At 26.4% G+C, this 26,616-nt stretch overlaps 1 protein-coding gene across 1 annotated transcript; it reads left to right on the plus strand.

The window, feature by feature from the left end:
- The first annotated feature begins 15,965 nt into the window (after window positions 1-15,965).
- Window positions 15,966-18,584, plus strand: LOC117917599 (transcription factor MYB4). The gene is made up of 3 exons (XM_034833925.1): window positions 15,966-16,241; window positions 17,001-17,130; window positions 17,580-18,584. Exons 1-3 carry the CDS (start codon window positions 16,109-16,111, stop codon window positions 18,403-18,405), a joined length of 1,089 nt encoding a protein of 362 aa, XP_034689816.1. The 5' UTR covers window positions 15,966-16,108; the 3' UTR covers window positions 18,406-18,584.
- Window positions 18,585-26,616: the final 8,032 nt, after the last annotated feature.

Below are 26,616 nucleotides of genomic sequence, written 5' to 3' on the forward strand. Positions count from 1 at the left end.
TATGTGATATTTTCTCTTATCATTACTTTCATGGTCTTCTATTTGACATTCTTATTATATTAGAAAGCTTCGGCATCCAGTCTCCTATTTTGGATCACATCTCGCAAAATCAAATCTATTGGCAAAATCTCTCATTCCTCTTGGACTTTTTTTCTTGGTCAAACAAACCACTTTAAGCAAACAACTTGGGAAGACTTCTTAGCATCGGTCTCTCTTTCTCTATATATTTCTTCAAGGCGGGGAAGATAACCTGCTGTTAATGATTTCAGTGCCGGTGGTCTTTTTTAGTAAATCTAACTATTTATATTTGGATTATGGTTCCAATTCAACTACCTAATAGTTAAGCGAGGTAGTCCTAAGCGAATGGAGACAAAGAGAAAAGCAAGTGCATCTTAGATGAAAAAGAAAATAACTGATTCAATTTCACTAGCACTGTGTTATTGAAAACTTTCCTAATCTTGACCAATGGATACGAGATCAGTGGATATTCCAACTGGTTAAGTTGATATGTGTAATTATAAATCATCGACTAAAGGTACCTAATCTACTGATTTACTCTTACTATTTCTTCTGTCCAATCTCTCATGTCAAAAGGACCAATGACAATGAAGGAGGAGAATGAGGAGGAGTAGATGCTAGCTTTCATTGAAGTAGGGGCAAAATCGAATGATTATGAGATAGACAATTATCAAGTATATCTTACTTTTAAGTTAAATATATTCTTACTTTGCCTTTTCTCTATATATTTATTTATTTATTTATTTATTATTATTATTATAAATTACCTGTCAAGATAAGAATAATATTAATACTAATACATATAAATAATATAATAATTATTTTTAAAAACAATTGTTTCATTAATTATTATTTTAAAATATATATAAATAATTTATCTAATAATATGTAACAATTTTATAAACTATTGTCTCATTCTTGTAATTGAAAAATAAAATTATTATATTTTTTATTATATAGATTTCATAAATTTTGAATTGTATAACTTTACAATATAACTATTAAGAAAATATTATAATAAAAAAATTTTGTTTTTATAAGAATTAAAAAACAAAATTAAAACATGTCATAATGTATCGTAATTTTAATGCACTTATGTTGAAAAATATGGATGAATTAAGAACTTAAAAAAGTGGTTTCATAGGGAGTATATTTTGAAAAAAATAATCCTCAAATCATGTACTAAAATAGTAACTTTCCAAAAATACTCTACAACTAGTTGAAAGTGATAATATAGATAACATAATGTACCACCCTATTTATCACTCACTACCACTTTAACCTCTACATCAAATATATTACCGGAAATAATAACATTATTTTTACCTAAAACTAAAAGTAATAACGTGAGTAACTAAAAGTACCACTATTAATAACATAATGTATTAACCTATTTAGTTTTTTATTGTCATTGTTATGGTTTTGATTGTGATTATTAAGTAATATGTCAAAAAATGCACATAATGTAATTTACAAAAAACATTATTTATTAAAAAAAATAATGATTTAAATTTTTAATTAAAGCAAAATGTGTTTTTTTTTTACATATTTAATAAAAAATTAGGTTTTTTATTTATTTAAATATCAATATAATGCGATGAGAATTGTGATTTTATATTAAAAAATTTAATGCAAGCACTTTTAAAATTTTAATTTTAACTACATTCAAATATTGTTTTTAAAATTAAATACTCTTAAAGAATGATCATTACTAATTTTTTGTAGAATGAAATTAAAGGTAAGTTAATATTTTTTATATTAATTTTATATTATTATTATTATTATTTAAAAACTAGTTTCAACACATGTAAATAGTGTTTTTTTTTTTAATTTAGTTTTTAAATTCTAGAAATTTTTAAAAAGAAAAATATAAAAAATGAGATCCAAAATATTAAAATTATAAATATTATAAATATTATAAATATCAAAATATTATGAATAAGAAACAAAATAAAATATCATCTATATATATATTTCAAATCAATATTATTTAAAATATTGGTATTTATTTATTCATTAGATTATTAATTATTATAGGTGAATATATTTTTATATTAAAAACTAATTTATTTTAATGCATTGATTACACATGATGTTAAAATAAAATTTAATAAAGGATATGAAAAAGTAATGAATAAATGAATTGCACTTTTTAAAAATAAATTTTGCTTTTATTAATTTAGCAAATTTTCAAAAATAGGGAAAATATGAGAATTATTTTCAAAAAAATAATCAAAATTTAAACACTGTTTTAGTAAAGAAAGTGGAATGGAGAGGGTTGACTTATAAAAGAAAAAAAAAAAAAAAAAAAAAAACGAAGGCAAAGATACTTGAATGATAAAGAGTATTGCTTTATTACGAGTACCTTTATGATTGAACGGTAGTCTTGGAAGAATACTCAAAGTTACTATTTTAGTGCATGATTTAAGAGTTATTTTTCCCAAGATGTACTCTATGTGATTTTCTCATTTTTAAGTTCTCAATTCATCAATATTTTTCAAATAGTATACCTTTATACACGTAGCATGATAAATAGGAAAACAAAAGAAAATAAAAAATAAAAAGAACGAAGGTCACGTGGCATGATAAATAGTTTTGCTTTATTAAGTGAACCTTTATGTGTAACCCTACACGACTTTAAAACACGTCTACTTGGTTAAGATGAGGTTAAGATGAGCCTCTATATATATAGCACCGGGATCTTTCTCCTATATCCGATGTGGGACATTACAAATACCCCTCATGCAAACACAATGTCCTCGTTGTGTCCCATGGGATTGTAGGGCCAAATAGACGAACACCCCTACGGGGCCAAACAAACCTCACACCGAGGTCGGGAATCGACTCTGATACTATTTGTAACGACCCACTCCCAACCGTATAAATATTGTTCGCTTTGGGCCCAAAGGGGCCCTTACGGCTTTAAAACGCGTCTACTTGGTTAAGAAGACCCTCTACATATATAACACCAGGATCTTTCTCCTCTATCCGATGTGAGACATCACATTATGACTAAACGGTAGTCTTGAAATAATACTCAAAGTTACTATTTTAGCACATAATTTAGGGGTTATATTTATCAAAATGTACTCTCCATAATTTCCTCATTTTTAGGTTTTCAAGTCATCCATATTTTTCAAATAGTACACCTTTACACACACAACATAATAAATAGTTTTGTTTTATTAGGTGGCAGCTCAAAAGAATACCCAAAACTACTATTCTAGCGTCCGATTGAAGGGTTATTTTTTCCAAAATGTATTTTCCGTAACTTTCTCATTTTTAGATTCTCAGTTCATCCCTTCCCCTTAAAAATTCATTTTTATAAAACAGGTGAAGGTGCAATCAATAGAGCTAAGAAATAAGAATGCCAACAAAATCAACTTTATTTTTGAGCCATCCAAAAAAATTGAGACAGTTTAAGCCTATAACACCTTCTCCATATCTGTCAAGCATATTTTGAAAATTACTTTTAAAGATAAGTTTAATCAAATCATATATAACTTACAACTTTTCAAAATTATTATATAGTTGGCAAAAAAATAATATATTTTGATTTTATCATTTTTTTCTATTTAATCAAAAATTTAAAAAATAATTAATAAGTAAAAAAAAAACTTAAAATCTAAAAACAAAGTACTTTTAGCAAAAAATAAAAATAAAAATAAAAAAACAAAAGAACGAAGGTCACGTGGCATGATAAATAGTTTTGCTTTATTAGGTGAACCTTTTTTACTAAACGGTAGTCTTGGAATAATACCCAAAGTTACTATTTTAGCACATAATTTAGGGGTTATATTTATCAAAATGTACTCTCCATAATTTCCTCGTTTTTAGGTTCTCAAGTCATCTATATTTTTTAAATAATACACCTTTACACACATAGCATAATAAATAGTTTTGTTTTATTAGGTGACAGCTCAAAAGAATACCCAAAACTACTATTCTAGCGTCCGATTGAAGGGTCATTTTTTCCAAAATGTACTTTCCGTAACTTTCTCATTTTTAGGTTCTCAGTTCATCCCTTCCCCTTAAAAATTCATTTTTATAAAACAAGTGAAGGTGCAATCAATAGAGCTAAGAAATAAGAATGCCAGCAAAATCAACTTTATTTTTTAGCCATCCAAAAAAATTGAGACAGATTAAGCCTATAACACCTTCTCCATATCCGGCATGTATATTTTGAAAATTACTTTTAAAGATAAGTTTAATCAAATCGTATACAACTTATAGCTTTTCAAAATTATTATATAGTTGGCAAAAAATAATATATTTTGATTTTATCATTTTTTTTTTCTATTTAATCAAAAATTTTAAAAATAAGTAATAAGTAAAAAAAAAAAAACTTAAAATCTAAAAAACAAAGTACTTTTAGCAAAAAATAAAAATAAAAATAAAAAAACAAAAGAACGAAGGTCACGTGACATGATAAATAGTTTTGCTTTATTAGGTGAACCTTTTTTACTAAACGGTAGTCTTGGAATAATACCCAAAGTTACTATTTTAACATATAATTTAGGGGTTATATTTATCAAAATGTACTCTCCATAATTTCCTCGTTTTTAGGTTCTCAAGTCATTCATATTTTTTAAATAGTACACCTTTACACATATAGCATAATAAATAGTTTTGTTTTATTAGGTGGCAGCTCAAAAGAATACCCAAAACTACTATTCTAGGGTCTGATTGAAGGGTTATTTTTTCCAAAATGTACTTTGCGTAACTTTCTCATTTTTAGGTTCTCAATTCATCACTTTCCCTTAAAAATTCATTTTTATAAAATAGGTGAAGGTGCAATCAATAGAGCTAAGAAATAAGAATACCAACAAAATCAACTTTATTTTTGAGCCATCCAAAAAAATTGAGACAGATTAAGCCTATAACACCTTCTCCATATCTGGCAGGTATATTTTGAAAATTACTTTGAAAGATAAGTTTAATCAAATCGTATACAACTTACAGCTTTTCAAAATTATTATATAGTTGGCAAAAAAATAATATATTTTGATTTTATCATTTTTTTCTATTTAATTAAAAATTTTAAAAATAAGTAATAAGTAAAAAAAAAACTTAAAATCTAAAAAACAAAGTACTTTTAGCAAAAAATAAAAATAAAAATAAAAATAAACAAAAGAACGAAGGTCACGTGGCATGATAAATAGTTTTGCTTTATTAGGTGAACCTTTTTTACTAAACGGTAGTCTTAGAATAATACCCAAAGTTACTATTTTAGCACATAATTTAGGGATTATATTTATCAAAATGTACTCTCCATAATTTCCTCATTTTTAGGTTCTCAAGTCATCTATATTTTTTAAATAATACACCTTTACACACATAGCATAATAAATAGTTTTGTTTTATTAGGTGGCAACTCAAAAGAATACCCAAAACTACTATTCTAGTGTCCGATTGAAGGGTTATTTTTTTCAAAATGTACTTTCCGTAACTTTCTCATTTTTAGGTTCTCAGTTCATCCCTTCCCCTTAAAAATTCATTTTTATAAGACAGGTGAAGGTGCAATCAATAGAACTAAAAAATAAGAATGCCAGCAAAATCAACTTTATTTTTGAGCCATCCAAAAAAATTGAGACAGATTAAGCCTATAACACCTTCTCCATATCTGGCAAGTATATTTTGAAAATTACTTTTAAAGATAAATTTAATCAAATCGTATACAACTTACAACTTTTCAAAATTATTATATAGTTGAAAAAAAATAATATATTTTGATTTTATCATTTTTTTTCTATTTAATCAAAAATTTAAAAAATAAGCAATAAGTAAAAAAAAAAAAAAAAAAAGCTTAAAATCTAAAAAACAAAGTACTCTTAGCAAAAAATAAAAATAAAAATAAAAAAACAAAAGAACGAAGGTCACGTGGCATGATAAATAGTTTTGCTTTATTAGGTGAACCTTTATGACTAAAAGGTAGTCTTGGAATAATACCCAAAGTTACTATTTTAGCACATAATTTAGGGGTTATATTTATCAAAATGTACTCTCCATAATTTCCTCATTTTTAGGTTCTCAAGTCATCTATATTTTTCAAATAGTACACCTTTACACACATAGCATAATAAATAGTTTTGTTTTATTAGGTGGTAGTTCATAAGAATACCCAAAACTACTATTCTAGTGTCCGAAGGGTTATTTTTTCCAAAATGCACTTTTCGTAACTTTCTCATTTTAGGTTCTCGGTTCATCCCTTCCCCTTAAAAATTCATTTTTATAAAACAGGTGAAGGTGAAATCAATAGAGCTAAGAAATAAAAATGCCAGCAAAATCAACTTTATTTTTGAGTCATCCAAAAAAGTTGAGACAGTTTAAGCCTATAACACCTTCTCCATATCTGGTAGGTATATTTTGAAAATTACTTTTAAAGATAAGTTTAATCAAATCGTAAATAACTTATAGCTTTTCAAAATTATTATATAATTGAAAAAAAGATTTTAAACTTAGGTGTTGTTTGTTTGTTTTTTTTTTTTTTTTTTTTTATATTAAGTATTAAATTTTTTATTAAATAGAAAAAAATGATAAAATCAAAATGTATTATTTTTTTTCAAATACTAAAACTAATTTATTGTTTTTTATATTTTTTTAATACTTAATAAAAATAAAATATTTAAAAAATTATTAAACATTATTTAGTTTTAAATTGTATTTAAAATTAAGTAAAAATAAATAAATGCCACCTTGCTCTTTACTTTAAATAGTTTGCTTCAAACGGTTACTTGCAAAGGCATTAAATACTAAAATTGAGAAAAAAAAAATAGTTATTGTGTGAAAAAATTAAATAAAAGATTCATTAACTCAATTTATGACTCCGTCGACGAGAATTTATTTTGAGCCATAAAGCATCATTTAGTGCAATTACTCTGCACTTGCATGCCTTTTAATTATCATTGAAACTAACTACTTTTCTACTTGTAATAATTGAAACTAACTATTTTTCAACTTGTAATCTTGGATGAAATTAATTTTTGTGTCCCCTTCAACAATCATTTTAATTGAGGTCATTTGCTCATTAGTGTATTGGTTGTTTGCCGATAAATCACTTCTAAATGGAAAAAAGTTAGGTGATGTTTGTTTTTTAGTTGAATAAAAAAAATCAAAATATTTAACTTTTTTTTTTTAATTTAATTAAATTAATTTGTTGATTTTAAGTAACATAACTAAACTGAATCTATTGAAAACAAATTTACTTTAGTTATATTAATTGATATTAATACGTTACTTTTAATCAAACAAAAAATGTTAAATATTTTGATTTTTTTTCTATTCAACTAAAAAAACAAATATTACCTTTGATTCAAAATGTCAAACTAATTGACTTTTGGGTAAAATTTAATATTTATTATTTAATGACTTAAGTTAACACTAAATTAAATTATTTTTATTGTTAACTTAAAACTTATTACTTATTGATAAAATTAACTTAAAATCTATTTTAAGTTATTAAATTGATATATTCATTTTTATTAGTTGTAATTAATATTAATCATTATTAATTTTTAATTAATATTTAATTTAATTAATTTTAAGAAATAAATTTGTTTATTAAATATTCATATTTATAATATTTTACATATAAAAGGTAACATTAAAATATTATTATAAAAAACGAGTCATGCACGGGGAGTTATGGTTATTAAATATATTATCCATAGATATGGGTAAGTAATATAAAAAAGATTTAAAATTAAAAATAAATTAACCATTTTGACTGTAATTGAAATCATTTTAAATATTAAATTATAATAATAAGTTTTTTTACCAAATATGTTAAATCTACTTAATAACTTACAAACACCCTCAAAGTAATATTAGTACTGCAAGATTTCTTGAAATTATTTTTATTTGTGGTGTCATTTCCTCTAGCTTTTTAAAAAGGAAAAAAAAAAAAAAAAAGAATATACCATAAGAATCAAATTTATGAAGTGAGGATCTGGTGTGGGGTCTCCCAAGATGGCAACATTATAATTTACACATGCATCCAAAAATGAAAGCGAATTGTCACAATTATTTTACAAAAACCTTTTTCCCGTGCCTATAAACCTTCTATTATTATCCACTCATCCGTACGATTTCGATTGACAGGACACCGGGCAAGCTAGCTAGCCTCCAACTGTAATTTCATCCAAAAATCTTAAATGAATAAGCCTGCATACTGAAGAGGATAAAAAGTTTCTACTGAAGATAAGATATATATGATGGCACATGGAAGACAAGCCACATCAATCAGATAAATCAAGCTTTGCCAAACAACTGTTCTTACTTCTTAAATCCAATTGAAATTTGATTCCTTGGAAAAAAATTTCTACTTTCCGGTGGGACCAAGATGTCGATGTGTCAGGAATCAGGATATCCTATTTGCCTGTGTTCTAGTGGAAGATTAGCCAATTAGATGCAAAGATTTTAGACACATGTATATGTGCATCCGAATGGTCATTTTCGGTTCGACATTGACTAGTATATTTTTGTCAAATATCGATTATTATTTAGGAAAAAAATTATTTGAGATGAAATTTTTATATTATGTTTGGTTTTGTGAAAATTTTGAATAAAAAGATAAAAAGAAAAGAAAATTAAAAAAAAATTAAAACTCGATAAAATATTTTTTACTTTCTATTTTAGATTAATTTTATTTATTTTAATTCATCGATAAAATATTAAATAATTTTAAAGTATATAAGTTTTTAATTAGTTTTAATTATATTTGATTTTTAAATTTTTTTTTTTATAGAAGAATCAAGGAAAAATTAGTTTTTTAAATATTTTTTTAATTTTAGTATTTTTCGAGAATAAAAAATGACATTAAATTAATAATATTATTTACTCACAGTAGGATTCTTCTGTCTAGTATAAATTTTTATCCATCTAAAAAATTGGACGGAGGAGTACTATCTGCGTACCATTTATCGCTATCTGACAGACTTTAAATACCGAAACATCATTAATGAATGAAAATAAAGACGTGTAAAATTTAAAATCTTTTTATAATTATTATAAAGTTGAAAAAGGGGTTTTAAATTTAGTTAAGCAAACGAGATTGGATTGAGTTGCACAAGGATATCAAAATTTTGACTTTTGGAGAAGTCCAATACAGGTGGTTGACCAAACGATTGAACTGTTCAGTGTTATTAGGGTCGTCCAAGTCTTCACTTTAGGTAGTGGCTAACGGGTGTGGGATTAGTTGATATGACAATCATTGATTTGTCGATTTTACCTACAATGGTAATCAGTAGAAATCATTAAATACTAAGATTGAGTAGAAAATTATGTTCATCGACTACATTTTGCAAGACACTCAGATGAAACATTCTTCTGCTCAATTTATGACTTACCTACCCTGTTTAAATCATATGTGAGAACTTATTTCGAGCATTCAAACCTCTTTTGGTGAGATTGCACCTCACTAGCTATTTTTGTTTTTTGTAGTCATTCACAAATTGTTCTAAAAATATGCCCTGAAAAATTCAATAATACAAGAAGTACAATGTTGTGATTATCAAATTTAAGGAACGGGAGAGATCTCTTAAGGATGGCAACATTACAAATCCATCCAAGACTGAGAGTGAAGTGTCACAATTATTTTACAAAACATTTTCTCATGCATATCAGCATATGGGCCTTGAATTAATATCCTCATCCTTACAGTTTAAACGGACAAGACACATGAGTGGAGCTGGCTAGCTAGCGACCATCCAACTCTGATTTCACCAGAAATCTTCAATGCAGGAGGCCCTTCATGCTGAAGAGAATCAACAACTTGTGGAGAGGACCAGATAGATGTGATAGTGCATCAGAGGACAAGCCACACCTACCAAAATACTCGAGCTTGACCATGATGAAATGGAGGCAAACAAATATTCTTAAGATCTGTTCAATTTGTTCAAGTGATAGATTAGTGAATGATGCAAGGATTTTGAACATATGTGCATCTAAATGGTCATTCTCAGTTTGAGCTTGGTACATATAATTTTGTTGACTATTAATTATCGTTTCGGAAAACAAAAAACGAATTTTAACAATGAGTTGCTTATTGATTTTAAAAAGTATTTCTAATCTTTTTAACACTTTAAAATTTTTATCTTTAAATAATTTTTTTAGAATTATGGTAACCTGAATCGTATTGTTTAGAAATTTATAGTCTATTTGAATATACCAAGAAAATTTAACTACAAAAATATTACTCTTATGTGATATTTGTGTAGGAAATTCATAGTTTTAATGAATTTGTTCCCACTTGATTCAAAAAATAATTTGATAAATTCCTCTAATCAAACATTATTTAGTAAGAAGAATAATCATTGATCAGTAAGACGGAAATACGACTCTTCGAGAATGTATATATCATTTTGGGAATTTTAACAATTTGTTTAATCAAATGCAAATTGTAATCTTGATCTCACAAATATTTCGATTGCAACGAATAATGTAGTTAAAGCTTCAATTTGAATAATTCTTAATAAATTAGTATTGCTATTTGTGGACTTAAAGAATAAATTTTTTAGTTTTATTTATTACTTAAAGTTATTTTTTACTTTAAATTATACCATTAAATTATTTTATCAAATATGTTTAATTTACTTAATAACTTAAATTAAATTATTAAGTCACTCTAAATTATTAAGTTAATTTTCCAAATACCCAATAAGATAAAATTAAATAAATAATTTAATGAATAATCTAGATATATCATAATTTTTATACTATTTTATCTAATTTAGCCATGATTATGAAAATCAGCACTCAAAATGATCACATAGGTTCCATTTTTTTTTTCCTTTGATAATGATCTCGATTCTTGATACATATATGCAAGTCTTACTTTTGGAAATCAAAATTCTTTTGATCACACAAATCAATGACTCAATTTTTATTTTTTTAAAGTGTGGTAATTCAAATCGGTCAATCTTATTTGTATCATGTCAAAACTTAAATATTTAATTGAATAGGTCATTCCAAATATGACAGGAATAATAATCATATTAAAAAAATAGACTCAAATATGATTTAATTATTAATTAAATAATATATTGTGTCACTCACTTAATAATTAAATTATATTTAATAATTGAGTTGAGTTAAATTTTATTTGAATCAATATAATTAACCTTTCAACTTAACATGTTTATGATTCCATTTACATCTATGTTCAAAATCGAATTTTAAATGAGGCAAATCCCTATTATGAATGTTGAAAAAAAAACCTATCTATTAAACGAATTATAAATGTCAATATAAATTTAATTTAAATATAATTATATTTAATTCGAAACATTAAAAAATGTGTCATGTTCAAGTCATGTAAATGAATCATATTAAGCTTCGTCATCCCTAAAAAAAATTTATGAAAATATAACCTAAGAAAGTTTTGAATTAATTTCATAGTCATACTCAACAATCGACACCTAATTTGATCATCACTAACATGATTATATTATACAAAAACCAGAATTATATATAATATAGAAAACTTCGAATAATCAAATTTACTATTTTTTTAAAAGAAGGGACAAAAATATTTTGAAGTCTATTACATGAATCTTCAAACTCAAAGTCTTATAATATATATATATATATGTATTGTACCGAACCTAATAAGATAGTGATTACAACCCATAAAGTAATAGACGCTTGGGCATGGACTTGGAAACCCACTATTTCCTAATGGAAATGTTGGTTAACTTCCACAACATATATATTGGATTTAGTGTGTTGAGGGAACATAATGGAACATTTTGAATTGTCCTCTCACATAGGAATAAAACTTTAAAAGAAATTATTTTGATTCAATCATCTCTTTTTCAACTTATATACTTGAATAGTCTATTTTGAATATCAACTAATCATATAATATCCTCTTTTTTTTTTTTTTTTATCTCTTTTTGAGATTCTAAACTTTAATGATTCCATTTCCATAATTCTATGGACTACCCAAAGTTATTATTTATTTTATTATTAATCAAAGATTTCTTATATAACTAGAACGACACTCTTTATTTTATCTTTTTATCTTATTTACTCTAATTACTTTCACGATTTTTTTTATTACTCCACGACCTTAACTATCATTTGACATTTTTTGTCTTGATTATAATTTATGATGATAAATATATCAATTTGATGATTTAAAATATGTTTTAAATTAATTTTATCAAACAACCTTAATACTTAAAATAAAATTAAGTGATAAGTTTTAATTAACAATTTAAATATAATTTAACTTAAAATCAACTTAAATAATTAAATAATAATTATTAAATTTTATCAAATACCCCTATTATTGTTATCATTAACTTAATGACAAAAGACAAAAGGTAATTTGCTCTATGTGGCAACTAAAATAATATTTTATTTTAAATCTTATCAATTTGAAATTGTTATTTTTTTTTATCATTTCTAAATTTTATTATTATTGATTCATGAAACCACCTAGTTGATGGGTGAATAGCTAGTAGCCACAAATTTTAAGACTAAATAAAATATCTTAAATTAATAACTTTTAGATATATTTTAAATTGAATAAATTAAATCCATTATCTTCTTTACATTGCCCAAATTTAATTATATCATTTAGATTAGTCATACAAGAATTTATATAAATTCTTGATAATTCAAAATAAATTCAATAAAAAAAATCACCTATAAAAATTGCTTGAACCTATGTAGGTGCAAAATCACCTACAAGTTTTTTGAAATTTTAGTAATTGAGATTTTGATTTTGAGGATTTTGAGATTAATGATTTAATAATGACAAAAAAAATACTTTTTTTGGCCCCCTTGTGTGGTCCTTACTAGGATTATAAAAGGGGAGAATTAACCATTAAGGTGCGCTGCCCCAAAAAAATGAGGGCCACAAGTCAATAAATTTGATAAGTCCTTGAAGGGTAGGTTAAAATAAAAAATGTGATAAGAAATTTGATAAGTACTTTGAAGGGTAGATTAAAAATATGATAATTCCTTCCTAGACTTTATTTTTTTTGGTAAAAAAACTAAAAATGTCAAGATGATCTTTAAGAAGCCAAAAGCAACAAGTAAAAACAAAAATAAAAACAACTATGGATGACTAGATGAGATTTAATATGTAGTCTAGGACACAGACACCGACAATAAAGATAACTTGACAATGATGCGAAAGGGAAGTCTTTGATGAAAAGGGTAATATTCGGTGAAAATGGTAAAATGGTAAAATCATAATAATTTATTCCCCCATTTTTAAAATTTTTGTTTTTTAATTTTTTTTTTTATAATTTTAAAATTTAATGAAATGATAAATTGGTCTTATAAAAAAATTGGACCTTTAGAGAAATTATTATATTGACTAACCATTCCATGTAATTTTCTTAAAAAATTGTAATTTAAAATTTTAATAAAATGGTAAATTGGTCTCATAAATAAATTGGGCCTTCAGAAAAATCATCATATTGAGTGACCCTTCCGGTAATTCCCACCCCAACCCACCTTAATGGGTAATTCTCCCTTATAAAAAAATAGTTTCATAAGCAAAAAAATTAGAATAAAATTAGAATAGGGGTTTAAATAACCCTGGAAAATGGAATCCAATAAAGAAATAATATTTTAAATTTTTTTTTCTAATTTTTTAGATTTTCCTATATTAAATTCTAACTTTATCATTTATTAACCAAATCCAAATTTTTACGTGAAAATATTAAATTCAATTTTATGGTTGTTTTAGCCCCATAAATTGTTTCTTTTGCTCAAACATGTCTATTAAGATTTAGAGATAATAAAATAGTCTTTAACAATGATGAAAAAATTGGTAAAAATTCATAAAGTTATCATAGAAAACTTAAAAATAATAATAAAAAAATATACACGTATTAAAGTGTTTTTTTTTATTAAAAACAATATATATATATATATATATATATATATATATATATATATATATGACATAATTTATGATGTTTAATATTGAACTTAAAAAAAACATTTTGTATTGCTATATCTAATTTAGATATATTTTTTAAAAATAATTTAAAATTTAAAATATTATATTTTTATATTGAATTAATACATAAAAAATAAAAATAAAGTTTTGGATAAGTACACATAATCCCTATTAATTTGAAATTTTAGCCAATATCTTTTTTTTTTTTATTTACATTCAATCTCGCTCAAAATTTCAAATCCACGAAAGGAAGATATGTTTAACCAAAATTTGAAAGGTTGTAAGTGAAATTAATAGTTTAAATTATTAAATAAAATAATTAAAATTAATTAATTTATTAAAAAAATTATATTATTATGCTTGAATTTAAAACAAGCACAGCATGACCCACTTCAAGTGGAAGTTGCAGGTCATGGGACTAAACCCACCGCAACCACATTTTTTACTTTTTAAAGACAGGCCATGTTGGGTGGTCAAAGCCTCATTTTAATTTTTAAAAAAGAAAAAACACAAATTTCATGGAGATATTTGTTAGGAAGTGTACCAAATTCCTAATTAGTATAGATTCATTTTTGTAAAAAATATTATATAAAATATTTATAGGTTGATATATTATTATAATATTAGACTTCCTTGTAAAATAAAGAAGGTTGTTGTAAATATCTCTATAAATATTCTAGGTCACGAGGGGAAAAAGTTATGAGATGGAGATGGACTTGTAGAGACTATACGAGGTGGATAGAGATGTGAGGAAGAACGGGAGGTACCCGGTGGAGCGAGAGGGCTCGTAGTAAGGTATGGATACAAAGAGTGGGGAAACATGGGATGTTTCGGGAACCCAATAATTGTATCTGGTTCTGTCCTCTGTAATATTTTCTATTGTATAGTGGAATCATTCTTTCATCCATGGACGTAGGCATGATTGACCGAACCACGTTAAAACCTCGTATATCGTATGTGTAATTGTTTTATCTTTGTGTTCTTAAACTAACATTGTTACCATCAAAGCTTTCGCTGGCACAACAACTGGTATCAGAACTTGGGTTGAAGATTTCTGAAAGAGTAAAAGATCACAAAGCACACAAAATGAAAACAAAAGGAATTTTCACTAAAGGTAGAGTCGATTGCTCTTTCGTGGTGATATGATACAAAAAGGTTTATATCATGGAGAGATTGAAGATTAACTTTATGGAATTTGGTCCAAGGTGTTTTGTCAAAAAATAAATTAATAAACCAATAATTTAATTTTAATTTTTTTTTATATATTAATGTTATTATTTTATATTAAAAGTACGTGAAATATTAACAATTAGCATTTAAAAAACATGTTAAAAATTATAGGATTTCAAACGTTACCAATTTTTTTTTTAAACGAGACATCTTAATCTTATAATATATTCATCCAAACAAACACAATATTTAATATAAAGAAAATTCAAACGTACACAACATTCAAATATAAGGAAATTAATAAAGGCGATCAACCTCCAATCACCCACAGAAATTAAACGTCTAAATAAAGGTTCTAGTTAAGAAAAAAATTTCTAAATTGAGCTAAACCAAAGCCGAATTCTACTGGTTCCTTAACCCCATCATTGCGGCCAAGAAAGTAGCTAATGGACAGAGTCAAGTATCTTACGGGAGGGTGGCCAAGATCTTTGAAAATAGAAAAACGACAAACAGAGGTAGATCAACCAATAAATGCTGAGGTGAACTGGGTTTCTAATACTCGCCTGAAATATTGGAAAAAAAATGAAAAAAATAGAGCGAGAAAAGAGGAAAAACCTAAACGAAAGTTTTAGTACCCAAAGAGAGCATCAACGTGGTAGCTGCGAGTCCCACCCCATGGTACTCGTCAGAGGAGTAGCCACGACACCGTCGGAGAAACGTGGGAGTCGTGGCGGTAACAATCACCGCAAATTCTCGCACATGACTGCCCAGGCCCACTACACTGCTGTCACGGGCCCTTCATTTCTCTATAAAGGGAGAGCTTCGAATTCACTTCCACCTCACCTAGGCACGTATGCATGGGTATACGTGTTGGAAGCTTGCTTGAGAGGGGTTCGAGTGAGTGACAAAAAGCTTTGACTTGTTGGTGGGCGGCTGACGAGGTGGTGGTGAGGGTTTTTCTTTGTCTAGATTGGCTTCCGGTGTCTGCTGGGTTTGGAAATGGGGAGAGCGCCGTGTTGTGAGAAAGTGGGGTTGAAGAAGGGTAGGTGGACGGCTGAGGAGGATGAGGTCTTGGTGAAGTACATTCAGGCTAACGGAGAAGGCTCCTGGAGGTCCTTACCCAAGAATGCAGGTGAGAAATGTGCCTACTGCTAAAAAAAGGGAAAAAAAGAAAAAGAAAAAAAGGAGAGTGGTTTTGTTCATTTTCAATCATTTGGGTGGTCATGTATGGATTTTGTTTAATTTCAGTTATGAGTCTCATTTGAAATACCAAACCCTGAAACTCTATTAGACTTCCCTCAAATCTGGTTTAAGTGACCTATTTTTGGGTGAAGAGTGACATTCTTACATCTCAATAATCCTTACTCCAAAATAAGATTTTATTGAGCCAAATTCATGACCAATAACTTTGATATTGGTTATGTTTGGACCATGTCATTGAAAATCAATTAATATAAAGCGGAAGTAGACCAAATCTTTTATGATATTGGATGGTCCTTTCTCGGGTTTAACAAGGGCATTGTTCTATCCCCATAAAATGGTAAAAAATAGATACAGAAATTTAGTCACATATAATCAATCACCTCTTAATACAAATCATAACAATAAGACACAGGAAAAGAGTACAATTTTTTTTTTTTTCAAGCAAGAATTCTCATCTTTTCAAACAAATTTTAGAAGTACTAGAAATCTAATCAAATAAGCTCTCACTTGATAAACCCATTTTACATTTTAGAAAGTCACAAGGCAGCTGGTTGTGTCTTGGGAAAAAGCAATTCAAATTCACGTTCAATTACAAGATTATCGAGTTAGTTTTTTTTTGTCTCTTTTTTTTTTTGGAGGGGCATGATCTTGATATTGGTTTTTATGGGTCTGTGTTTTGTTGGTGAAGGGTTACTGAGGTGCGGGAAGAGTTGCAGACTGAGATGGATTAACTACTTGAGAGCAGATTTGAAGAGAGGGAACTTCTCAGAAGAAGAAGAAGAGATCATCATAAAGCTACATGCTTCTCTTGGAAATAGGTATGTACTTCCTACGCATTTCTTCTCAATTTTCTCCTTGAAAATGGCACTTGCTTCACACAGATGAAATGAAATTACATCCCAAAATGCCTCAAAATGATACCTAGTCTCGTAAAAAAAGGTAACTGTTGTTTTCAGAAATAATGGGAGTACTTGAAGTCTCTCTCTCCCTCTCTCTCTCTCTCTCTCTCTCTCTCTCTCTCCCTGTTATTGCATGAGGGTTCCGGAAATGTAATGAAAAAAAAGGGGTCCACGTGAAAGTATTCATTGTTACATTACTCTCAATGGGCCACAGTGTCGTAGTTCAATCACATTTCTAGAATAGGTTTTTGTCATAATATCATAGGTAAAGTTTTAATTTATAAATAAGGCAATAAAAGAGATAGAAGAATAATGATTCTATCAAAATTACATATGTAATTTTTTTTTGCTGTGGTTGTTACTTACAGGTGGTCTATGATAGCTGGGCAGTTACCAGGAAGAACAGACAACGAGATAAAGAATTACTGGAACTCTCACTTGAGTAGGAAAGTTCACAGCTTCAGGAGGCTTACTAATGAAGGTCCACCAATGGTTATTGATCTAGCAAAGGTAACCACAGCCCACAAGCGCAAGGTTGGCAGAACAAGCAGATGGGCCATGAAGAAGAACAGAAGCGACAAGAGTATCCGAGAAGATGTTAACAAGAGCTCCCTAGAAAAACCCAAAGGCGATGATGATGGGAATGGAGTAATAGCAGAGAAAGAGACCCGGTCTGAAACTATGACTGGGGACCTGTACGCCCAAGTCAATGAGGAGGAAAACCCAGAACTTATGGCGAGTCATCTTCAGGGATGTGGAGGGAGAATGTTTGGTGAAGGATCTGAGACTTTTGGACCATTTCGGGGGCCGGAGGTTGAGGGGTTGTGCTTCAGTGAGAACATGGAGAGTGGAGTACTGGTGGATAGAGGTGGGGTTGTGAGTAGTGGCACTGAGGAGAGGGCAAGTGGGGCCACGACACCGTTTTGTGAGGATGTGGAGGGGAGAAACTTGAGCTCAGATAATGGAGATCAGACTGTTGACCAGTGGCCCTCCTGCTCTTCCCCAACTTCATATTTTGATGACTGGAATTGGGAAAGCAGTGCTGTGAATGGGCAAGAGCTGTGGGATGAGAAGGAGGAGATGCTGTCTTGGTTATGGGAGGACAGCGATGGTGGAGAAGTGGAGTGTAAAACCTTTGGAGGAGACCTGGACTGTGAAAAACAAAATGCTATGGTCGCTTGGCTTCTTTCTTGATTTTCTTCTGCTCATGCTTTGTCCATTTTCTTAGGATTGTTGTCCAAACGCCAGAGTGTTTTTCTTCTCTTGTTTGGTTTAGAGTGTGATCTTTCCAAATTTTTGTAGCCCCGTTGTGATTATTTGTGCTATGTGAGAAGTAAATTAGGAGAATTAATTTCTTAGTTTTATGTCATTAATCTTCTTCTAAATTCATTCTCACAATCACTTTATTACTTTATGTAGACCACTTTTATATATATATATAATAAGAGGAAGTAGTGACATTATCTTTGGTTCCCCAAATAAAAACTTTCTTATATTTGGTTGATTACGGAAAATATCCGAGAAAAACAAATATCATTAAAATTTATTTATAAATTTATAGATTTTAAATTTATTTAAATTTTTATATAATAGAGAAAAATAAGTGAAATAAATTTAAAGACAAATTTTAAATAATTTATTAATTTTAAATCTATTTTTTATTTTTCTTTTCTATTTTCTTTCAAGTTTTCTAAGAATCGAACATATCCTAAATATTTTCTTTAACTTGAAGGCTTATTAAATTGTTTTCTTATTTGAAATCTTAAGGTTACGTTTGGTTTTCAAAAAATATTAAGAAAAATAATTTTCTTATATTTGGTTATACCAAAGGTAAATATAATTAAAATCAGTAAAAAATTTATATATTTTAAAATGATTTAATGTTTATATATATGAGTTAAATAGGTAAAGTAAGTTTAAAATAATATATAAAAATAATTTATTGACTTTAAATTTTATTTTTACTTTTTTTTCTCTATTTTTTTTTTAATTTTCTTTCCCTTATATTTTTCTTCAAACTTTTCGAAGACTAGATGTAACCTAAAGGTTTTAAATTTTTCTTCAATCTAAATAAAAATAAATGTAAAAGTATCATTTCAACTAACACACGTTCAAAGGTTTTAGATTTTGTATTCAAATAAAATACATAAAAATAAAACTTATATATATATATATATATATATAAAGTAATGCAAAAACATTTCAAGATCTAGTTTAAAAAACCTTCTAATTTTTTGTATTTAGTTGAAATTAAAATTAAATCATATTTTTTAAATGGTAATATTAAAATTATAAATATGTCATTATGAAATAAATAAATAAAATGAATTTAATTAGAAGGGTTTAACTTTTTCAAAAGTGAATTCAGACATGAGGCTATTTCGGATGAAAAACAAAATAAGACCTAACAGTCTAGAAAGATTCTTGACGTAGCCTCAAAATCTTTTGATGTTGGAAAAGTAGTTGGTTGGTGCGAATCTAACTTAAATTTATGTCTTTTGTTTTTTCGTCTGCAACTTAGTGCCAGCTCATATGGGTCCAACGTTTGAAAGTAACTGCCACGAATATTATTTTAGGTTTTGTCATCAAATCATCAATCTTTATTTGATTATTTATATATATATATATATATATATATATATATATATATATATATTTTTTTTTTTTTTTTTTTTTTTTTTTTTTATTTCCATGACATACTATGCCTTTATTTGTCTCATATGTATCCTAAACTATTCGTAGATATTTGTGTGCGTACGTATGAGATTGAGATGTTCCATCTTAATTAAAGGTTTTAAAAATGAAATATATTTTTCAATCTCAATTTCATTTTGATAAACAATCAAACATTAATTATGAATATGGTTACCAATATCATTAAAAATTAATATTTTATTATATTTACATCCTTATTTTGACTTTTTCTACCAATTAAAAAACAAACATCATCTTAGTTTGTTATTTACGATAAGTTTAGTTATATTTTTTTATTATTAAAAATAAAAAATATATATATAATATAAAAACTTTTAAAAGCTTGTCAAAATCTAAAAATTTGAGATATTGAAAAATTTTATATTACCACCTATCAGGATGGTTCAATTGATTAGGATGGATACAAGTGTGATTTCAATAAGTGGCACATGATTATAGATTTGAATTCTATTATTGATAATACTTTGAATTTACCTAATACTGATTGTTGCGGGACAATCAATATTTTGATCGAGTTCTCAAATTTTCAAATTTATTAAGTAAATAAATTTTGAAAAAATAAAAAAGTTAAAATTTAGAACATGTTATATTATGACACCCTTTATTAAAATCATATGATTGGTTGAAAGGATAAAAGATTGACATTTCATCACACAAACTCGTGAGTTCTTTTTGTAACCATGGTTGAACATTTGATTATTAAAAAATATCAAAATTGTCTTTTTTGGGTTTTTCTATCATTTCATCATTATTTTTTTTTTTTTGTAATTTTCTATTTATCTCTTTTCTTTTCTCCTATTTTATTATTTTAATTATAATTATTTACTTCACTATTTATAATTTTAATATAAATATTATTTGAATTGTTTTTAATAATAGACAATTACGTAGAATAATACATCAAATAATAAACAATATTATTGTCATTTGAAGTGAAAAAAATTCTTAAAATTAAGAAAAATGAAAATTTTTTAGGGTATAAAGAATGTGACACATTCTTCATACCCTATTTAATTTGGAGGTTTTTTGTTTTTTATTTTTTACTTTTTATCTTTTATTTCATAATTTTCATCCATTCTAAGTGTCATTGTATGAAAAAACAATATTATTGCTTTTTGAAGTGAAAAATATTCTTAAAATTAAGAAACAAAAATTGAAGGGCATGAAAAATATAGAAATGATACCCATAATGTAAGGATTCATCAATTCCAGGTGTAAATGATATGAAAAAACAATATTATTGGTTTTGGAAGTGGAAAAAAATTCTAAAAAATGTAAACTTTAAACTATTTTATTGGTATTTAGAATCAATAAAAAAATAAAAAATAAAAAACATTAACAAAATGAAGGGGAAGATATAAGTGAAAAGTATTTTGTTCAATATCTCTATCAAATATAAGTGAAAATGTTATTATGAATGGGATTCTATATTTCTCACTTTATGGTATATTAGTGAAAATTGTACTATGAAACTATTTTATTGTCATTTCAAGTAAAAAAATAAGTCTTAAATATTTTATAAAAAAAATGGAGGGTTCCAAAAATATGGGAAGGGTATATTCTTCATACCCTACTCACATATTTTTTGTATCATGTTTCAATTTTAATATTTTTTTAATCCCTAATTTTTAAAATAATTCTATCAATAATAATTAAAAATAGTTTTATTAGACTATTTTAAAGTAAAAAAATAATTAAATTTTTTTAAAAAATGTAAAAAAACGGAGAGTTCGAAAAATATGGATACCCTGCTCACTTTTTTTTTTTACCCTCTTTTCATTTTTTATTTTTTTAATTCCTATTTTTTTTTTTAATAATTCTATCAATAATAACATAAAATAGTATTATTAAACTATATTGTCATTTCAAGTAAAAAAAAAAGTCTTAAAATTAATATATATATATATATATATATATATATATATATATATATATATATATATATAAAAGTTCGAAAAATATGAGGAGAGTATATTCTACATACACCACTCACTTTTTTTTGTATCATCTTTCAATATTTAATTTTTCAATTCCTAATTTTTTAAATAATTTTATCAATAATAACTTAAAATAGTATTATTAAACTATTTTCTTATCATCTCAAGTTAAAAAGTAAATTTAAAAAATTAAAAAATGTAAATAATTTAGGATTAGAAAAATGTAAGTATAATACGAAAAATGTGATAAAGATCTGAAGAATATGAGGAATACATCATTAGTACCTTTGTCACATTTTTTGTTCCAACTTTCAACTTTTCATTTTTTGAAATTAAAAATTTATTTTTGGAAATACTAACTCAAAATAGTTTTAGTGATTTATTTTATTGCAATTTAAATTCAAAAAAATGTAAAACTTGGAAAATCCAAAAAAAAATACAAGGACAGTCCAATTACCCAATGCCTTTGCTTTATATATGATCCAAATATTAAAATATTAGAATTTCAATACAAATACTCATTTCATATTAAAATATTACCATATTTATTTTTATCTTAAATTTAAATATTTAATAATTTGTTAAAAATAAAGCAATGTAACTATTATATGTGATGAATTTTATTTTATTTTTTTCCTTAACAAATATTTTTTACAAATTTCAGATCAATTTCATTTTTATTTTTATCCAATTATATTTTCTATCTCAATATTTATCTCTTATTTAGTTCATATAAACCCAAAATTGTTGAGGGAGAAGAATGGAGGAAGAAAAGGCAGAAGAAGAGAGAGAGAGTGGATAGTGAGAACCGGTTCCTCCCTTGACCGGATAAGTTGGTTTTTATTTTTCCAAATTTAAAATGGATGGCCAAGATGTAATCTTGCACATCCAACGGTTCAGAAAAGCTTCAGTAGAGTACCTCCCGTGTAACTTTCCAAAAACTGTCCACATCAAAGCTGGAGTTGCCAGCCGTGAAGGCTCAATTTGGAATCCCGAAGTTTCCTTCAACGACAAATAAAATGGTTGAAGTAATAAATAAGGAAATAAATTTCATAGATAATAGAATCCACTTGCCTCGCCAGTCACCCTCAATTTGGCCCCAAAGGCAAATTTTTGCCCCTTACTGACAAGCAAAAATATTTCTAAATCTATTATACTTTTTGTCGCTTTCAAGCTGTCTCTTAAAAAAAACATCTTTCATCATTTTATATTAATGATACATATTCAAAAAAAATTGAATTTGCATTAAAAATATATCTTCAAGAAACACCTTCTGTAATTTTTATATTAATAACATATATTAAAAAAATTTAAATTTACATTAAAAATATCTCTTTAAGAAACACCTTTCACGATTTTCATATCAATTGCATAGTAAAAAAAAATTGAATTTATACTAAACATGTCTTCTTAAGACACTTTCTACAATTTCATAAAATTAAATTTATATTAAAAGTATCTCTTCAAGAGACATTTTCAATAATTTTTGTATCAGTCATTCATTGAAATAATTAAATTTATACTAAAAATGTATTTTCAAAAGACACCTTTCACAATTTTATAAAATTAAATTTATATTAAAAGATTTTTTTTTCAAGAGACGCTTTTAGTATAAATTTTTTAATAGGTGACTAATATAAAAATTATGGAAAGTGTTTCTTCAAAATAGACATTTAGTATAGATTTAATTTTATGAAATTATAGAAACGTCTTTAATATAAATTTATTTATTTTTTCACTGTGTGACTGATATGAAAATTATCGAAAATATTTCTTCGAGTGACATTTTAGTATAAATTTGATTTATGGTATCGGGGTCCAGAGCCTTCACCGTCTCTTCCTTCACCCACTTTTCAATGAAGTTGACACACCACTTACTGCACTTGTAAGGACCAGTTTCTCTCCGGTGCCCTGCTCTGTCCTCCTCTATGTCCTCTTTAAGTCCTACACTTCATTTTTTATTTTATTTATTTTATTATTTTTTATGAAACATTTTATTAAAAAAAAGAAAAAGTTAATTTCACTCACCACCTGATAGTCTGATACACTCCTTCCCACTTTGTAACATGGGTTAGAAAAACACTGTTTATTAGAAGTTTGTCAAAGTGTTTTCTAAGTTACTATTTTTTTTTTGTTTTAAAAAACAAAAAATTGTTTTAAAAAAAAGTTTTCGAACAAAGCTAAGATTCTGTTTGATAAGGTTTTTTTTTTTTTTTTTTTGAAAAACAACTCTCAAAAAATAATTTCTAAGAATTATTCTTAAAAATAGTTCAATATTAATAATACCATCTATTATTTCAAATATGTTTCATCTTCCACTTACAAATTTAATTCAATTATTTTTTGAAACGAAATTCTGCTTCAAAAATCAAGTATAAAAAATTATTTTTTTTCCCACATTCTTTGTGAACATGCTTATATACCATATAAAAGTTGTATTTCTCTTTTTTTTTTTGCTTTTTTTTTTCTTTTTTTTTTGTTATCATTATTTAGAGCACTCTATAAAAAAAATTAAAAAAAAATTTCATATTTTTTTTTTTAAATAATCGATTTTTTTTAGAATAAATTCTAATTTTTTTAATAAAAAAAATCGTTAAATGTGCTTTTTTTCCATTCTATCCCTATTTTTCTCATCTCCTTTTTTCTCTTGAGATATTTTACTCTATGGTCTATTAATGGTGATGTATATCTTTCTTTTGTCTTGTATCCAAGCAAACCGTCCACATTTATTACATAGTTGCAGCTACAATTGGTCATCGTGATTGTTACTTTGGGGAGGTCATGGTCCATGCTAATGTCCTTCCTTGTTTTATTTAATTTTTTAGGTAGGTTAAGTGATAGGAATAAATATCAACAAGGGAAAATGAGTTAGGGGAGAAAAATAATGTAAGAATCAAATATTAGGTTTTATAGTGAGATTGAAAAAAAAATTAAAAAATGCCATTTGAGTATTTTGTATGCATTTGTTTTGAACAATAACAAAAATAAAACTAATAAAAAGGTGGGTTTATTAGGAGAAAATTAGGCCTAAATAGAAATTCTATATTTAGGTGGTGTTTATTTTTTGTTGAATAAAAAAATTTATTGAAAGTAACATGTTAATATCGGTCAATGTAACTAAACTGAATCTATTAATGACAAGTTTAGTTATTTTGGTTGATATCGAAAGTTACATTTAATTGAATAAAAAAAAATTAAATATTTTGATTTTTTCTATACAACTAAAAACCAAACACCACCTTACCTCCGTACTAAATCTTATGTATATGCATATAAGATTTCTACTAGTCCTAGATCATTTTATAACTTCATTAATGGATTGATGGAGGACTCTTCAAAGTTCAAATATTTGATCATTAGGTGAGCTGGTTGGTTGGGTGCATAAATTTTGCTTGTGATTGATTTCAACTTGTTTTTCAGTATTTAATGTCAATTTTTCTTTTTAATTAATATCTATGATGGTTGTTGTAAAACATCATGAGATATGTCCTTAAGATGTCAAGTTTGGTCCCCTCCATGTTTTGATTTATCAGGGAAAGAAAATGAAAGGGGAAAAGTCTAAGGAAAGAAAAAAATAAAAAATAGATTTAATATCAATAAAATATTTTTATATGTTTTCTCAAATTCTAACATATTTTTCTTTATTATATAAAGATTAAATAATTTTAAAATGTATCAATTTTTAATTATATTTTAATTTATTTTATATTTTTATAGTAAAATCAAATATAAAAAATTATTTTTTAAAATATTTTTTTCTTCCCTCAATACTTTTTAGGAACTAAACAAAGCCTTAGGCGCTTAGTATTTGGTTGACCAACTTTGTTTCGTTAATTTATTACTATAAGAAATATTTCTTACAAAATATATGAATAAATAAATAATAGCAATAGAGAGAGGATGACAACACTCAAAAAATAAGAGGTTTTCGTTTTTGCAACAATGCTCGTGAGAGGAAAATGAAGCACTTTATTTATAAACTTAATTGGATAGAGTTCCCTATCAAATAACTTTATGACAAATGATGAGAGCTCTCATTAGATAGCCTCTCACAAGAGTGGCTCCATTTGATAATTTTCTTAGCGAAGGGCTACCTAGGTCTACACTTTGGATGACTCTCATCAAAGAATAAAATTCATCATCTTTCACTCATAGTATGTAAAACAATAAATGTGTAGCCTCACTTATCAATCTCTCCATCATCTTGGTCTATATCAGCGGATAAATCATGTAACCATTGTGCACATGAAAGAAAATCGAAAGTATTATACTAAATCTCACATAGACTAACATAGTTCATCCTAATATGTCTTGATATGCCTTAGATCCATTGAGTCATATCGAATTAAGTATCTCTAATCCATCTCAAAAAGATTTCATAATCATGCTTTGAATCAAACATGCGATATAAGTTGTCTACAATGGCTATAAGACAAGAATGTAACACTAAATAGTCATACCCTCACCCTCATGACATTCAACTTTGGCTTCATTGTTTTCCTAGTAATGTTCTTTTATGTCACATCTAATCATGACCATAGATATGGATAACATACTAGAGTAGCATATACTAAATCTCTACGTCATGATATAATCAAGGGTTTCATAGTGCATAAAAGTGATCGTAAAAATGTATAAGAATAACTCACATGATAAGGAAGTAGAAATTCAAGTCATGTACAATGCAAGTGATATAAATGTATATATTCAAATAACCAATTAATGCAAATGAAATATAAAAAGAAACTTAATA

This window comes from Vitis riparia, chromosome 7, assembly GCF_004353265.1.
Source record: "Vitis riparia cultivar Riparia Gloire de Montpellier isolate 1030 chromosome 7, EGFV_Vit.rip_1.0, whole genome shotgun sequence".
In the NCBI taxonomy this organism is placed as follows: Eukaryota; Viridiplantae; Streptophyta; class Magnoliopsida; order Vitales; family Vitaceae; genus Vitis; species Vitis riparia.

Coding starts and splice junctions, on each gene's coding strand:
- LOC117917599 (XM_034833925.1), top strand. CDS start 16,109: ATGGGGAGAGCGCCGTGTTGTGAGAAAGTGGGGTTGAAGAAGGGTAGG. Junction 16,242..17,000: donor GTCCTTACCCAAGAATGCAG/GTGAGAAATGTG, acceptor TTGTTGGTGAAG/GGTTACTGAGGTGCGGGAAG. Junction 17,131..17,579: donor CATGCTTCTCTTGGAAATAG/GTATGTACTTCC, acceptor TGTTACTTACAG/GTGGTCTATGATAGCTGGGC.